Genomic DNA, 18,187 nt, shown 5'->3' with positions numbered 1-18,187 from the left:
ATTGCTGTTTATATTTTTACTATATTCACTTACTTGTAACAAAAGTGATGCACTATAAGTATCACTTGAAAAATTACAGAAATATTGATTAGTTGCCAGAGAAAGGTTTATGTTGACATAAACCACAAATGAGAATGAATTCACTGTTATGAAAATGTATCTTTAGAAAAGAAAACATAAGACATTTCCCTTCCTGAAGAAATCCCTGTTGTCAAATACTTGGAAGCTCTTAACCAAGCTCTAGCAAATACTTTAAGTCAGCCTCTAAATCTAAAAATCAGCAGACCTTTTCTACCGGTTGAAGAAATTTGTCCTTTAGCTTCAGTTAAGCTTTTTTAAAACTATGCCTTAAATTTTTATGTAATAGCTCAAGTTAGTTAACAGAGTGGTATGTCCTCATCTGGAGGCTCCACAGAGGTGGAGAACTTGCTGACTATACTCTAGAGCTTGCTGACTCTGAACCACAAACATTTGTGCCATTTGTAAAATGTCCAGACTAGTACATCTCATTGGGTTCATTAAGTCAAGTCAATTTGCAAGCAATTAATTTCAAGTAGAAAACAAACAGACAACCCTCCCTGCCAGAAAAACTTTTGGTGTGGGGAACCTTCCCCCTATCCCCTTCCTAGTTGCCACTTAAAACAGTTGAGTCTTGTGAGTTGCACCCACGTGCATTTTTTGTGTGTGCTCACATGAACAGGATCTCCCCTTTCTGCATGTAGCACATTCAGAGATAGTTTTACTGTATCAGAGACAGAATCTGATCTCTGGGCTAAACCGTAAGAAATGTCGCTGGAAAAAAGACGAGGAAGTGACGCTAGTCTCTTATACTAGGTACAAAGGTAAATGTACAAAGGAAAACGCTGAGTGCTGCACCTGGATCAGAGCAGTGCTGGACGCACGCACAGGCTGGGAGAGGAGTGCCTGGGGAGCAGTTCAGCAGAAAGGGACTGGGGGTGCTGGTGACAACGGGCTCAGAGTGAGCCAGAAGTGTGCTCTGGCAGCCAAAGGGCAAATGGCACTGAGGGGAGCATTAAGCACAGCACAGCCAGCTGGGTCAAAAGAGGTGATGCTCCTGCTATACTTAGTGTTGGTGCGGCCTCACCTTGCACATTGTGTGCAGTTCTGGGCTCCACAGTATAAAAAGGGTGTTGTGGTCCTTGAAAGCATCCAGAGGAGGGCAACAAAGCCGGTAACAGGGTGTGAAGGCAAGTCCTGTGAGGAGAGGCTGAGGGCACTTGGGTTGTCTGCTCTGGAGAAGAGGAGGTCAGGAGGCGACCTCGTTGCTCTCTGCAACTCCCAGAGCAGGAGGAGCGGGGAGGGAGGTGCAGGCCTCTGCTCCCTGGTCACTGATGGCAGGACATGAGGGAACAGCACAAAGCTGCACCAGGGGAGGGTCAGGCTGGGCGTTAGGGGAAATTTCTGTACCACGAGGGTGGTCAAACACTGCAACAGGCTTCCTGGAGAGGTGGTTGATGCCCCGTGCCTGTCAGTGTTCAAGAAGGGTTTGGATAATGCACTCAGTGATGTGCTGTAACTTCTGGTTAGCCCTGAAGTGGTCAGGCTGTTGTACTGCATGATCTCTGAAAGTCCCTTCCAACTGAACTACTCTACTCCATTTTACTAGTGGGACTATTACCAAAATGACTCTTAGTGTCTGCATCATGTGAGATATGTAGGCAACTCAGACTACTCAGATTATCCAGGAATGAATTAAGACAGCATTTGATCACAGTCTTGTGACACCCATATGAAGAAATGATCACTGATAGCAGGAACTTGTTTAAACTAGAAAAAAAAAAAAGAAAAAAAAAGGAAAGGATTATTTGGAAACTGAAATTACCCAAATTCAGACTTAAAATAATGTATCACTTCTTAAAATGAAGGTAACTACCTCGTAAATCAATTTAGCATGGAATACATTAAACTTTCAGGAACCTGAGATTCAGAAGCAAGGATAGCTATCTCTTCCAGAGCTATGTATAACCCAGACAGAAGGTAAAGGCTTTCTGCAGAGATTTCTATCTAAGATACTTGGGCCCGTATAAGCAGGAAGTCAGTTTATGTGAACAAGCTCTCTTTTTTGACCTTGAAATAGATATGTATATATATCATCTACTTTGAAGAATATAGTATTAACTCATTATCATTATTTATCAGTGAAAATAAATTTTTCCTTGAAAAAAATCACAGGCTAACATGATGATATACACAAAATAAACGTATTTGCTTTGCACTTTCCAAGCTATGTGGGATAATATTATAGTTTGACTGGGGTTTTCAAAGAGGCCAAGAGGAGTTAAATATCTGGCTTCCACTGGATTTCAGGGTGATGTGGATGTCTTAGTGTGTTCCTTTCCCTGGTAATCCTTATGTCCTCATTTGCCACAGCTCACTTTCCTTCACTAAGGACTCTCATGTTACAGGAAATAATGGTGTGAAATTCAGATGGTTCATTCTCACCCTGGACAAGTAGCCAGATGCTGTTGGTGTAATGGTGAATAACTCCATCCACTTGCAACACTCAAAGAACTCAAAGTTTTATTCAGTCATTGCTACCATAAGAATATATGTGTGTATGTATATATGTGTGTGCATATGCATATGCATTTCTGTTAATGATGTGTCTGACAACATTATTTTGTGCTCCAGTCATCTGTCTAAATTCTGAATTTCTCCATTTTTTTTTTAATTATTTATTTTTTTAGTTAAGGAAAAAGCAAAATGGCTCTTCCTGTCCAGGAACCAGTCTTTAAGGAAAAGATACATGGAACATTTCGTCGAAGCAGCCCAGTGCCTTCAAGATGGTATAATACACCACAACATTACAGGTAAAATTTCATTGGGTTCTCTCTCTCTCTCTCTCTCAGGTGTAGCTTACACCTCTGTGTTCACAAGGGCAGAATGAACCTCACCTAGTCTGAGAAAGTATTGGCCTCCCTTCGTAATCAGTGGGGAGAAATGGGAAGTTTCAGGATGTGATTTGACCTGTTTGAAATAACAGGCATTAGGATGAGATAAATTTTTCTCCCGTGTTACCTCTTCACTGAATCTAGGCAGCTAGTTCAGAGGTGGACTTTTATATAGTAGATATACAAACTGAGGTAAGGTGAAGCCAAAGCAGATGTTTCCCTATGACTGATGACTGCATTTTCTCAGCATGAATATGAGGAAGTAAAGTGGTTCAAGCTAAAGACTTAATACAGTGTCAAAAGAACTGGCTGAAGTGTATGCTAGTGTTGTATATTAGCAAGTCTGGGGCACATTGCTTCTGAAAAAGACATTTAGGTAGCCTAAATCACCAGACTACCATGTTATCTCAAATTACTTGCCACTGTAAGGTCTGTTATCTACACTGGTGCTGTATGTGGTCATTGAAGACAGTGTGGAAATCTGAGTTTATCTTCTACAGTTCACAGAGCCGCAAAGACGCCAGAGAATGAATGTTGCCCCAGACTAAATACTCTTTGATAGTACAGGAGTAGCACAGATAATGCCTAGCTTAAATTAGCGTAAAACTGCTTTGTGAGCAGATACAAACTGCATCTCTTTGCCCTGGAGAGGAGGAATCAGTGTCAGTTGGTTTGCATTTTATATATTCTTTTTCTGTCTGATTACCTTTGTGAAAGGCAATTGTCTACAATAATATCACTTACATAGGAGTTGGGAAAGTTTCATTATCTGAATGAAGACTAGAAGTGGAGGAGAGAAAAAGTTAACTTTTCTCCTATGAAGTTGGGTTGCAGATTGAAAAGTACTTCTTTTCAAGGCAATTAGGAAAAAGTAACTGAAAAATTGAGACATATTTCTTATATTATTTGTGTGCACATATTTTTCTATTTTTTAGGAATTTCAGTGAATGTTTATCAGCAAGTTGTCTATTTTTCTGAGGGGAATTCCATCTGGGTGAAAGGAGCTGCAGATATGTCTGACACATCTGACATAATGCTCTTTTATGCTGGCTGGGGGAATATAACATCAATCTCAGTAGACTGGCTTTTCCAGAGGATATACTTTGTCATGAATGAAAAGGTAGTGCTCTGGGGCTTAATTAATTTCTTATTTTATTTGAACCACTCCTGTAATTTAATTTACTTGAGAAATTCTCTTTGATGTTTATCATACACAAAATATAATTGTAGAAATAGAGTTTTAACTTCAACAATATCCGCATATTTCACAAAAAAAAAAAAGAAAAAGCAAAGAGGAATATCAAGTCATATTTAAAGCAAACAGGTTATACAGAACTCTGTATCATTGTCTTATTTTTCCCCTTAAGACAGAGAAGGCTTTGGTTTTAAATGCTTTATTTTTTTTGAGATTGGCTTCATGTCCAGCTCATACCCAATATTAATGACTTTGTTGCTGTTACTGGGTTCTCTATGCACCTTGTTCAGTTCCTACTCTTCCTCAGGAAGATGGTGTGGGGTGTGGTAACTAGTCAGTGATTACAATGCTCTTCATAGATGGCAAAAGAAGTTCAAGAGGGAAAGTGATGACAGCTGAAGTTACTACTGTTTCAACCTGAAGTAAAATTATAGATAGAAACTCTGCACTTGATTCCCTACTGGTGAAACATCACTTATATTAATGGCCAGATTTTACGTGTACCTTTATATTGCTCTAATGCACAAAGGACTAGAAAGCTGCCCTAAATGGTTAGTGTTTTGTTGCTGTTGTTGTTGTTTGTTTTTTTATTTGGTTTTGCTAGCTTCTTGCTGCTCTCATAGTGAGAAACTTAGTAGTGAGAAAATAATACAAAAGCAGCTGTAGATGAACACACTGATGGCAGAGCTTTCTGAAGCCATTGCAGGTTAGAGAAGTCCCAAGGTATTGCTCCCAGTATCAGAAAAGCACTTTCTTCTCTCTTTGTCCTACTGTACTAGATCATTTTCAAAGCACAGTTTGTCAATACCCCAAAATCAGGCTTCTCCCTCCAGCTCAGAGGCAGGAAGCTAATCTGAAGATGACTGGCAGACAGCTCTTTCAGGGTAAGCTGTCATGGATCTATTTGTACATGCTACACTGATATACCTGGGTGTCTGACAACACTAGAGCTTAGAAGGACCTAGGCTTGTGAGAGAGGTATTTTGTTGTTGGGTTCACCTGAAAGAATCCCCAGTCAGCTTGTTTGCTTGTTAGCAAATGCCCTATGCATCACAGGTTTCTCTTCTCATTCCCCAGATACATGTTTGTCATTTAGAGAACTGCACAGCAGCTGAAGACATCACTCCTCTTTATGTGACATCCCCTAGGAAGGTTGTAGCTGATCCCTATAATGGGTGAGTGTCCTCCTGTGAGTATTTGGTGTCAAAGGTGCTATAAAGCTCCTCTAATTGTCTCCACTTCAGTAGTCATCTAGTTCCTGTTTCAAACTCTTCCCTTACTAAAACAGAAGTGCAATGGCAACAAATAACAAACAATAAAACTGTTGGAACAAAAGTGACACCTTGCAGAATTGTTTCAGCATTTTCTTCCCTAGGGTGTTATCAGAGGAGATAAAATATTTCCCATGCAGAAATTTGTTTTATAGACATTTGGTGCATTTACAAATATAAAGCTCTTTGCATTTTAAATGTCAATGCTTAATACCTGAGGTATTATAGAGGCATATTCTCTAGTGATTTGCCAGCCAGATCCCCAGAAGGTAAAAAGTGATGTACTTAATTCTCCTAGGATGTATATTATTAGCACCAAAAGCATTTTTTCATTGTCTGCATAAAGTCAGGCACATCTTTGAGCTGTTAAAATATTTGTGACTCATCTATAGAGTTCTTGCGCTGTAGTTACTTGGGTATATTTTGTTCCTTGGCCAGGTATATTTTCTGTCTCCTGGAGGATGGTATATACAGAGCAAACCTTCCACACTTTCCTGACGCTGCCTCTGCAGCTTCACTAGTTGTGAAATCCAGTGCTCTGAGAGACTTCGTGATCAACTTCCAGTCTAAGCGACTTATTTTCTTCAACAAAACAGAACAGACCTTTGTGTCGGGTTTTCTTGATGGTTCAGAATTTCATATGTTGCGATCGCACGTGACACTTGATGACATGGAGAGCTTTGTTTATGAAGATAACATGTTTACTGTCACGGATGGCCGGGCAGTTTTCCAAGAGGAGGTTTCTCTAGACGGAAAGTCTAGCTTCAATGAGTATGTTATGGATTGCAGTTTGGATTGTCCAGAGTACTTTGGCTTTGGCAATTTGCTCTTCTATGGGGTATCATCTCAGCCTTTTCCTTTACCAACTCCTCCTCGGTTTGTCACAGTGCTATTTGGATTGCATCAAGCTGTAATTAGCTGGAGATCACCTGAACACACTATTGGAACCAGTAAGTTCAGATTTTATTTCCTGAAAGACCAGTCCTTTTCTTTCTAGGGGAAATCCTCCCATTTTTTCCTGTCCCTGATGTTGGACTTAGTGACTTCAGTAGCCAGTTCTGCTGGAAGATGTGGATTTACCTCAGTCTGAAAAACTTAACTCAAGATTTGCTGGTAAAATACCTGAATTGTCCGCGTAAATTAAAAAAAAATATATGTTTATATAGATGAATAGCTCATCTGTCACTTGCAAGGGATTTTAAGCAAGGTTCCATCTTAACCAAAGTATGGAGTGTCAGTAATATTTGCTGATGATATCACACAGAAAATGCATGTCAGTGACTTAGTGGTTTTCAATCTGTGCTATTGTCTATCCTCTGTGCATATGTGTTTGAAGAGTAACACCAGAAAACTACATGAGGAATATTTGGGTTCTTCCAACTTCTTTCTTCGTGGGAAACTCAGCCACTACTCTTGGTTGGTCACAGAGATGGAGAATATAATTTTTTAATTCATCCCTTTCTTAATTCCTCTGGCACTGGCATTTTTGAAACGAGCTTCCAACTTACAAACTTAGAGTTTTCTCAACACATATCTTCCACTACAGTCATCTACTGTGCAATAACATAAATGTTTGCATCTCACAGGTCCATCTGCTTGGCAGAACTGGACTTATGATGTGAAAGTGTCATCTCAAAATCCTTCCATGGAGGAACAGGTTGTCTCAAACATTAGTGACACCAGGTTTATGGTGAAGGATTTGGCCAGCTTCACAGCGTATGAAATGTCTGTCAGAGCTGTGTCTCCTGCTGGTGAAGGGCCGTGGTCGGAGTCATTTAGAGGCATGACATTAGAAGGAGGTGAGAATTTCTTTGTTATCCAGGAGAAATGATGAACGAGTCATGTGTACAGCTTTCCACCTGGTCCAGGCTTTGGACAAAGACTGCAACTAGAGGGGTACAAAATGGATTAGGTTAGAAACACTAGAGATTACAGGATAACTGAATTTGCGTTTAGTTAAAGTAACAAGATTCTTAAACTACACTGATGGTAGTACATAATATATATTTATTATTAATGTTTATATATATATTTATAAATATATTGTTTTCTAATGCAAATACACTGTCAAACACATTTTTTAATACATGGAAAAAACAGGTATACAAAGGGTGCTTTGTACTCTGTAAAGCACTTCCTATGATGAAGTAGTTTGAGCAGTGTTTTAGGTATTCGTGGAAGTTTACAGGAGAGTGCACGCTAACTAAAAACTGAAAACCGTTGGGTTTAATGGAGATAATGGGAGAAATGGGCATGTGCACAATGTCTGAGATTAGCAGATCTTTGAAATGCTTTTTGATACCTATTTCACCTGTAATAACCTATGTCTGAGGGAAAAAAATGTTTCTATTTAATGTACTGGGCTGGCAGTTGAAATCTGGGATATTAATTGACTTTGGTAAGCAAGGTCCAAACCTGCAGTAGTGTTTAGGTATCTAATAGGGTTCCAAATTGTCTTATTCTGGGTCTAAACCTGCCCTGAATCTGTAACTTTCTCAAATTGTGATATTTTCATGCCTGCCTTCTTTGTCCATTATTCCTTAACACAGGCCAATTTTATCTATGTACTTCTGTAATTTCCCGGAAACAGGAACCCCTGCTAAGATAATTAAAATACAAATATAATAAATTAGCTCTTTGTTGGTGTGCACAGCTGCAATTTTCTTTCTTTAACAGCTGAAGAGGAGGCGTATATATTGGCAGTGGGGGCTGAAGGGCTCTGGAGGCAGTGGCTGGACAGCTATGGACCAGGAGAATTCCTTTCTCCCGATATAAGAAATATTTCAGGTAAATACCCCACCAAACTTAGTGTTGCTGCTGCATATTGGCATTTATGAGCTCTTCATAAATTTTATCAACTGAAAGGCAAGAGCTTTCATTGCAGCAGTCTAGACTTGAAGGTGTATAGTGAAGCAGCTTCACTGAGCCAAGTCTTTGACTCCATCCTCTTTCTTTTACTTTCTGGATCAAATTAGTCCTTAGCGAAGTGCTACGGATCATAGAATCATAGAATGGCTTGGGTTGGACCTTACAGATAATCCATTTCCAACCCCCCTGCCATGAGCAGGGATGCCACCCACTAGATCACATTGTCTGGGGCCTCGTCCAACCTGGCCTTGAACACCTCCAGGGATGGGACATACACAGATTCTCTGGGCAACCTGTGCCAGTGCCTCACCACCCTCTGAATGAAGAATTTCCTCCTAACATCTAATCTAAATATCTTCTCTTTTAGTTTAAAACCATTCTCCTTTGTCCTATAATTATCTGTCCAATTAAAAACTCACTCTCCATCTTTTTTATAAGCATCCTTTAAGAACTGAAAATTTGCAATGACATCTCCCCAGAGCCTTCTCTTCTTCAGGCTGATACTGATGTCATCACAGCTACAGCAGAGCTGAAATCATCTCTCTGAGCCAAAAGGTGGTGCCTCCAGCATCCCAATACAGATGATATACTTTTATAACTGTCAGAGTGATATGTATACAAATTTGTGATTCCTATAAGGAAAAATTTATCCTCATGTTCACTGAGACTAAGTGTTCATTTGCGTTCTTCTTTAAAAACTAAAATGTCTGGTTCCTTTTTATTTTTAAATATATATATATTATATATGTTTGTTTGTTTATTGTTTTATTTACATGCTTGCTTGTGAAATGCTTAATATCTTCTTCTTCTTTTTTTTTTTTTTTTTTCTTCAAGACCTCGACTGGTATAATGACACTCTGTATTGGAGTAATTCCATGGGGAAGATTCAGACCTGGTCATTGAACAAGAGAGAGAGTACCGCTGAGAATCCTTATATATCTGACATCAGAAATGCAAGAATGTTGGCCTTCGATTGGTTGGGACAATGCTTGTATTGGGCTGGCAAAGCAAATACGGTAGGGTAGAGTTGCACTTAAAAATATATATATATATAAATGAAGTCAATAAGAAGACTGTAAAACAGTATTTGGGAAGACAGTCCTTAATACATGCAACCTGAGATGCATTTGGACCTTTGCTATCGTAATATATAAAGAGGAGGCTTTTCTTATGTGATTTTCCAGTCTTATACAAATGTTTGGGGTAAAATATTCACTAATATTGACTAATACAGGGTACTGAACTGCAGGTGCAAAACAGGCAAATATGTTATCAACAGTTTTGTAGAATTCAACATTGTAAAAATGAGTGAAGATGGCAAAAAAAAAAAGGCTGCCAAGTCCATCTCAGCCATGAGGGAGATGGACTTTATTTTAATCCTTATATATGTAGCACATTAGCATGACTTGTTTACACAAAGATTTTCAAGATTGGCTTCTGTACTGTGATATTTTGCAGATCACTGTAGATAAAAAATAATTACAATTGCACTTTGTACACTCTCATATCAGAAACACTGACATGTGAATTATTTAAAAGGTATCTGACTTCAAAATTGCAGTGCTAATTTATGCAGTGCTGTCAAATTATGCCTTTCATTTCTTGTAAGTGCAAAGTCAGAAGCTTTTTTTAAAAACTGGAGCTAGAAGGCCAGATTTCACACTGCCTTGCACCCTCATTTACTCTCGTGAATAGTGAATAAGAAGTGGGTGAGAAACTCTGTCAGACAGAAGGCTGCTGAAACTTGTAAAGCCAAGGGGTATAGATATTTCAGCTTTTTCTTTTGTTACTTTCTGACAAACATTAACTAATAATTTTGCCTTGTTCTTCTTCCATTTTGAATGAAAAGGTTTAAGTTTTGGAAGCCTAAGGCTTGCATAAACTTGTGATATATGGCTGTGGGAAAATCACTTGTGTATACTTAATTGATCATGGTTGACAATTTAAGTGTGGTGCTAAAAGCAATTCTGTTGTCCCTAGATCTACAGAAAATCACTGCTGGGTGGCCATATGGATGTTGTGGTTCATGTTGTGTACCTAGTGAAGGATTTAGTAGTAGATTCAGTAAATGGCTACTTGTATTGGGCTACAATGTATTCAGTGGAGAGTGCAAGACTGAATGGAGAAGAGTACCTTTTGTTACAAGAACAGCTACAGTTTTCTGGTAAACAGGTGACTGTATTATTATTATTATTATTATTATTATTATTATTAATTACTTAGTGTGTTTTTGTGGTTAGATCTCTTGGGTATAGTCAGTGTTTATGGTTGTTAAAATCACCATGTTATAACCAGAAAAACAGCATGCTCTTCTAGCAATATTGTTTTGTCCTTTTGAGCGCACGAAGCAGGGTAAGAATTAAATCAAGTAATAACCATACCAAAACTTTGGCTCCTAATTCCACTGACACTGTGCCAGTGAGGGTGCCAGCTTTGACACTGACAGTTCCCATCCTGCCTGCTCCTGCTTCTTGCATGATAGCAAGAGCAGCAAGTCCTGTGCTCTGGGGATCTTTGAGGTCTCTACCCCCAATTTGCTCCTGCTCTTCCCAGTCTTCTCTTTCTCAGTTGCCCCGGTAAGCTGGAGGCCTGGCCTCAACTTGGCTCCTCTTCCTTTGCTTGGGGAGCTCCAGAAGTCTGAGGAGAGGCTGCCACAGAGGAGAGGAGCTCATCTGGTAGGAGAGAAGGGGCTTCTTGAAAGAATGAGTAAAGACACTATAAGGTCGGGGGGGGGGGGGGGGGCGGGGGGAAGGCAGAGGGAGGGGGGAAGGATGGGGGTTGTTATTTTACCTTCATTAGGGTGGATAATGGATCCCATGAAGACATAGGCTAGTAGAGTGGAGAGATGCCATGCACCCAGAGCTCAGCAAAGCCTCTGCAAATTATGGAAGCCTTTTACCTCCCTCCCATCCCTACCTGGAGACCTCCTGGTGTGCTCTGAGGTTCTCCCAAACAAGCTGTTTCTCTGCTGACCTCTTGACGTCTTTCTTCTCTATCCACCTTTCTCTGATGTCCTATCAAGACTTTTAAGTTCACTGCTGACTCCCTATAGATCATCCTTGCTTTTTCCAAACCCATCCTGACACTGCCACCACGTGGGATTTGCCATGCAAGGGACTTGCAAGGTGGGATTCAGTGTTGCCTATGCAGCCAAGGAACTCTGAGGCTGAATATTTGGTTCATGAAAAGATCAGCCAGGGTCACAGCTACACATGTAGCTGGGAGAAAAGTGATGGATGACCCATTTCCTTGGCAAGAAAACACTATATTACCATAATGGGGACAGGAAGAGTCTGGGAGTCAGTTTGATTGGGACTGCAGAGTCAGTGAAGGCCAAAAAGTTTGATGAACCTCTTCCAGGCTCTGTCTTCAGGTCAAGCTGAAGGACTGTCCTCTTGCAGGGCTTTTACTCTGTGGAGTCTCTCTCAAAGAAAAGTTGAATGATCCCCACCTGAAACCACAGCCTGTGTAGGGTTTTACTCTCTGTCCCAAGCCCTGACAGTAAGGCATAGTTTGACTGCCACAGAAGACACGAACTTAGATTTATTATTGCTTCAACGTCATTCTTTAAAACATAGCTTTTGATAAAAAAGCCTTTTTAAAAAATTCCACCCATCCTACAGCTTGTGCCTCCATTTTACCTGAAAACAGGTTCTCTATTAAAAAGCCTTCCAAAACTTTAGAGATCTATGTCTCTTGGTTAAATTTGTATCATTGCCCAGAACACTTCAATCTCCCTCTCCAAGAGGAAAAGAGGCTGGTGTTTCCCTGTTTAAAAAGTCAAAACAAAACAAAACAAAACAAAACAAAAAACAGAAAAAAAAACCACAACAGAAACCCCCACCACCACCACCAAAAAAAACCCAAAGAATACACACACCAAAAAAAAAAAAAAACACCACAACACACACACAAAACAAACAATACAAACAGACAAACAAAACAAAACAGGTCTGATTTAGTCTCTGAAAAGTGATTAACATTTGGAAAGGCCAGCTGATCTCACAGGTCTCTGTTACATTCACATTGCAAGAGGGTCTGGTGAGGACAGGGAAAGCTGTTTCTGGTGTGGCACCTGCTACACTTGTAAAAGTAAACATAGAAGAACTGAACAACTTTTGTCACATGTAGAGAACAATGCTGTGTTGCAAAGGTCCACTGTATTTTCCACTCCTAGCCCCACACCTCTCCACAGAAGCTGGATAGTATGGACTGTCTTCGTGGGAAAAGGTATGTTGTCCAAGCTCAACAGCACACTTGCACTTACCTCATATCTTCTGTGTGATCTGTTGTGAAGGACTGACAAATTGCAGTTTAACCTAAGTGGCAAAAGTCACCATTCCTACCCTCCTCTTTTGACTTATGACCTGTTTCTCTAAATCACCTCATTCTAACCTCATTTTTTTTGTTCTCAGCTTCAAGGCCCTTGGCAGCAATAAGACTGCCTGTCTGCTGCTGTCATTTTTTTCTGCACTTTTCTCTATGTCAGTGATACCAGCCTTCAACCATCCACTTATTCACACCTCCTACAAACAAACATCTCCTTTCCTGCTTCTGTGTTTTGCCCCTATTCTATGCACTGACTTCTTGAACTCAGCCTCCTGCTGTGATACATACAGGAAAAAAGCCAAGTAAAAATGTCTAGAATGAGGAGTGACCATTTATAACTGACAGGTGATTATTTATTAAAATAAAATCCCAAATTAACTCATCCAAAAAAGGCTGTACAATATTGTTTAATGGCGTAATTATCCTATATAAATATGCAAATGCCTGTTTGTACAGGTAATAGTATGTATCTTCCTTGTGAAATGGAGTCCTTTATCTTGAGGAGAGTACCTTTTAACTCAATATTAAAACACAGATGTAATAGATAATTGGTGTTATGCAACAGTTAGAACATGCTTTCTACATAGCTGGTTCTTACTGGAATTTACTAGCTGCTTTTCTAATGAAGAACTGCTGTTCAGCTGCTCAGTACAGGACCTTCAGCAGTATAGAGCTGCACCTCTTTTAGCATGAAATTTCAGTGATGGGAATAGAAGACTGCTAGTATGGAGACAATAGGTTTCCCAAAATATATGAAAGCAAAGCTTTGAAAGTTCTTTGGCAGGAACTAGATGTTTTTGTGACAATTATTTTATTTTGCAATCAGTTGCATAGCCTAGTTGGTGTGTATGGTTTGATTGATTTTGGCAGAGCTATTCTGATTTATTTCAGTTTAGGATCTGGCCCAGAATATTCAAAGCACTTAAGTAGTTTACACTGTACAATTTGCCTGGAACAAAAGTAATTTATAGAGTAGCAAAGTGCATTGTATGCAGGAGGGGCCATGTCTTTCTAGGAGTTGCCTCTTACTATTGCTAGTCAAGGGGCATTTCAAGTAGCTAAATTTATCATGTCCAGAGACCAATACCTCTCAGGAAATGGAAAAAGTCTGTTTATTTTTGAAGCATAAGGGAAGGGAGGTGTTAAATTATTCCCTAGAAGATCCAAATATTTAAAAAAGCAAGGTAGACTCAGGAATATGTAATTTGGTGTTGAACATGGATGGGAGAATAGGTAAATGGGATAAAATATAACATGCTCGGCTGAATATGCACTAAGGCATATACATACTGTGAGATAATTTTAACAGCAAAACCTACAGGAGCAATCATTCAAACCTTGATTTTCTGACATACAATGTCAACAGAAATATGTCAAGAATGTGATTACATAAGGACCAGCAGACAACAAAGTGACACAGCATTTGCTTTCCTGTCATCATCTTCTGCAGCTTATTAATGAAGAGTTAAAAAAAAAAAAAGTGTTCCACTTACATTCCTAATATAAATCCAACCGTATAAAAAAGTAGCTACAACTAGTTTTTGTATGTAAAGTTTGGGAGCAGCAGGAAAAATGTTCTCAGAAAGGCCCCTAACAACTTGTGAACTGTGCTAATGACATGACATGGACTGAACTTGATAACATTTAGCAGAATAACTTCTGGAAGCAAATTCTTTGTCAGTCACAGAACACATTATTAGATGTCTGATTTCTATTATTTTTGCATATGGTATTGAATCTGTTGTTTATTGCAAAAGCAAGAAAGCTTTATTTTGGATATTAAATCCTATTTAAAATAAACAAAAATCCTGCACCTAGCTTAAATTAAGATGAAATATTGAAGTAATGAACATTTTTTTTCCCTTGACTCTTATTTAATAATAAAGGATTTACTAAAATGTAAACATTTGAATATCCTGTTTAACTGAATACATCAATAAAAATGCATATATTTTCCATAAATAATGCAACACATTAAATATTATATGCATAAAATCAAAGCTAGAAAACAAAGACAAAAGATATGAAACACTTCTTTTAAAAAGTGATTCTGACTTTCAGTCTGGATATCAACCATCTGTTTTAGAGAAAGAATATTAAAATACCAGAGGTGCTTTGGAAATTTTGATAGGTAGTTTCACTAATCACTTGATACACGATTGCCATCATATCTGAAGTACTCAGATTCTCTAGGAATGAACACTGTGACAGATGCTCATAAAATGTTATCTGGAAAATCATCAGCTGCTATAAATAAGTACCCACCAAGGACCCGATTATTTTCTAGTGTTACCTCTTTTAGTGTTAGAATAAATGTTCATGGTAATAATGTTATTTTTGCCAATAAAGAGCTACCCGTCATGCTGCCTGGACAACATTGATGCCTAAGGGCTTTTAGCCCAGAAGTGAAAGTATATTCAAATTACTGCTTGAACTTTTTGTTTCTTAGATGGTTGGTTTAGCTTTGGATCTCAGCCATGGTTTTCTTTACTGGCTTGTACAAGACAGTCTATGTCTAAATCTATATAGAATTTCTCTTTGCAAAGAAGGGTAAGTAAATGTATAGCACAGGTAAGAAAGTCTTTATTTTCTTCCTTTTTTTAGGGGGGTTGGGGGGTGAGGCTCTATTTAAAAACAAAGTGTCTGGTGCTGAACACACTAGTTACTAATTGCACAATAAACAAGAAGAGCTGATGGTCACACCTAGGTGATGGCAACCTGTGTGTTGAGATAGTTGTCAGCATGCTTTTACAGTGAGAGAAACACAGTATGGATGCTCAGCTGAACTTAGGTCATGCTCATCAATTTTTGAACTTAGCTTTAGGAACTAATCACTATTAATTGTCTGTTTTATCTTGGTTTTTACAACACCTGATGGTTTGTGCCTAGGGCTGTAACTTGTTTATCTTACATGGAGGTTAGGACTAGAATTGACACCACTTTCTCAGAGAATCAGTGCTCAGCAGGGTTTCCTCTTGATAATCCTGAACACGAAAGAGCTTCATTATTCCTGAAAGGCAATTAAAATAATAATAAAAAAGTACAAAATTGTATTTATAAGAGAATTCAAATATATGACGATACGACCTTGAGAAAAATGATAATTTTTTGCATATGTGCCGAGCGCATCGTACAGAAACTATTTGCCAGTGTTGATTTGTGGTAGCTCATGAAACTACATTTTTGCTCCTTTTCATATGGGGAGAGTGCTGTTTTCTTACAAGCATGAAATTAAACCTCTTAAACTTAATTGGACAGTATCTGTATTTACATGTGTTCATAATGTTGCAAGCTGGCTGTGAGTGGAATCAGATGAATTCTCTGACTGATTTTAGACTTGCCATGATTAATGGTAAGCATTTAAAGCATCAAAATATGTTGATTAGTTTTAGCTCGAACATGCAGCTCCATTGGGAACCAATTGGCAGTCATAAATCATCATCTCTGGCATGCCAGAACAGAGAGATTAGAAGTAATCCATCCTAATGGTCCTGATGGTGCGTCAAAGATTTTCTGAATTTGCTTTGGATAGCACTTGTCTAAGCTGAAAGACATTTCTAAGATGCTAAAATGATGCCTCTTACGAAGTATTTAATCTCTTTCTGAGAAGATAAATTGAGATCAAAAAGGACCTGTAAGTTTTGACATAGAAGTAACTAGACAAATTAAATTTTCATTGATACAAGTGGAGGAAAATGTTAATAGAGTTTAACAAATAATGGAAGGTTATTGAAGAAACTAGCAGGGTCAAATTCATCTGAGAATCTTCTCTAATGAATGAGAAAGAATCTTAAACTGTGAAGTAGTCTCCATTGTTTCAGTGGAGTGGCTGAGAGAAGTTAGGCTGATTTTTTGAAATACTCAATTTTCTACATCCACAAGTCATAGTACTAAGCAATTTAACATTTATCTTCTAATGAAATCAAAGGAATGAAGGATTTGTTTTATGGGTGCTACTTCCAGTTTGAAAAGTGTTGTGCTCTAGAGAACTTCAAAACTTTTAAATTTGTTTTCCTGCCTCCTATATGAATATTAAGAATTTGAATGACGAGAAACTTATTAATGGGTCATGTGTTGCATAAATCCTGTTCTCTTTACACTATGTGTTTTCAGCTTGCTGTTTTCATACATGTTTTCACAGTTGTGGTAATGTCATAGTCACAGAATTTGCAGCATGGAGTATTTCAGAAACATCTCAGAGTACACTGGAGTACTACAGTGGTCGTTTGTTCTGGATTAATAATCTTCAATTCATTACAATGCAAGAAGTCAATCAGAGCATTAGCATTCCCTTTTCAGAGCCAGCAAAGTTTGCAGCCTTCACCCTTGTTCACACATCACTTAAACCTTTGCCAGGTATATTATTTTCTTTATTGAACCCCCTCAGTAAGGGTATTCACTGTCAGCCTGTAATTCTCCACTCATAAAATTCTTTAGTCATTTGACGTAAGAACAACAGCAACTTATTAATAAGTATATCAGGCTATAGCTACATAATGTGCAATTAGAAAAGCTAGTGGGTATAGCTAAAAAGAATACAAAATGTTGTTTTTCATAGACCCTTGTTTCTATTCAATGACATTTTACTTGACTACCCATCGCACCTTCATGTTTTAAATCAGGTTTGAAAATTCTACCTGTTCCTCATGTTCTTTAAATTATTATTATATTTTTTCTTCTCATTATGGACAGGAAACTTTTCCTTTACACCAAAAGTGATTCCAAATTCAATACCAGAATCTTCCTTTACGATTAAAGGAAACTCCTCAAGTTTTCACATCATTTGGAGTGCTTCCACAAATGTGGAATGGGGAACTGTCTTTTACTGCGTGGGATCAAAAGCTCTACAAGTGAGGATATTCATACAATCCCTCCATATTACCTACGTATATTACTGCCTCTAGTCACTCACATATCTATTTTTAAACAGAAACATAATTTGTTTCTTCTCCAGACTTTAGAAATTGGTCAAGCAATCAAACCAAAATGTAAATATAAAGCAAGCCATCCCATTTCCCCACCACTGAGGCCAGCACTGGAGAAATATGGGCTTAGCAGCAGCTCTGGACTAACTTCTGGAGTGTGAAGTGCAAGCCGAGGAGCTCCCAGGGCCCAAAGATATGTGAGAAAGCCTTTCACAGCAACGCAAAGACAGAAGTGTCCTCTGAGCTGCTAGTGGGACAGCCTTTGCCCAAATGTGAAACCTAGCCTTCACCCACACTTAAGTTTAGCACATTTGGTGAGCTGTGTGTTAAATTCAAAGGGCAGATTGCTAGCAGATTGCTGTGCACTACAGTGCTACAGGAGTTGGAGAAACAATGATCACTCAAAGGAAGAGTAGCTCTGTCTTGGTTTTGTTGACCAGATTGGTGAGAAGAATTTGGAAAACTGAAGGTCTGTTTTGTTTCATTTCGTTTTGTTTCATTTCATTCACAGTCTTTGGAGAATGAACAGTGCCTCCAACCCCATAACCTGACAGTTCCATCCTACCAAGTTGATTGGCTGGAACCATTTGCACTCTTTGATTTTAGTGTGACGCCATACACATACTGGGGCAAGGCACCAACAACATCTGTATTCCTTCGAGCTCCTGAAGAAGGTACCGGAATTTC

General features: G+C 38.7%; 1 protein-coding gene across 5 annotated transcripts in view; it reads left to right on the top strand.

Moving 5' to 3' along the window:
• The window catches only part of ROS1 (ROS proto-oncogene 1, receptor tyrosine kinase), an 84,281-nt gene that overhangs the window by 20,056 nt on the left and 46,038 nt on the right, over window positions 1–18,187 (top strand). For all 5 annotated transcript variants that reach the window (XR_014582402.1, XM_083831378.1, XM_083831380.1 and 2 more), the window contains 12 exons: window positions 2,709–2,831; window positions 3,848–4,032; window positions 5,185–5,282; window positions 5,817–6,328; window positions 6,965–7,177; window positions 8,055–8,165; window positions 9,081–9,262; window positions 10,227–10,418; window positions 15,025–15,125; window positions 16,717–16,931; window positions 17,268–17,425; window positions 18,012–18,174. Coding sequence is in view for 4 of the 5 variants with exons in the window: in XM_083831378.1 (XP_083687504.1) it covers window positions 2,709–2,831; window positions 3,848–4,032; window positions 5,185–5,282; window positions 5,817–6,328; window positions 6,965–7,177; window positions 8,055–8,165; window positions 9,081–9,262; window positions 10,227–10,418; window positions 15,025–15,125; window positions 16,717–16,931; window positions 17,268–17,425; window positions 18,012–18,174 (2,253 nt within the window). In the remaining variant the exon portion in view is untranslated. The remainder of the gene's footprint in view (window positions 1–2,708; window positions 2,832–3,847; window positions 4,033–5,184; window positions 5,283–5,816; window positions 6,329–6,964; window positions 7,178–8,054; window positions 8,166–9,080; window positions 9,263–10,226; window positions 10,419–15,024; window positions 15,126–16,716; window positions 16,932–17,267; window positions 17,426–18,011; window positions 18,175–18,187) is intronic.

This window comes from Anser anser, assembly GCF_964211835.1.
Source record: "Anser anser genome assembly, chromosome: 3".
Taxonomy (NCBI): Eukaryota; Metazoa; Chordata; class Aves; order Anseriformes; family Anatidae; genus Anser; species Anser anser.
Note: the sequence above shows the minus strand (reverse complement) of the source record. Positions and strands in the feature narration are given on the sequence as shown.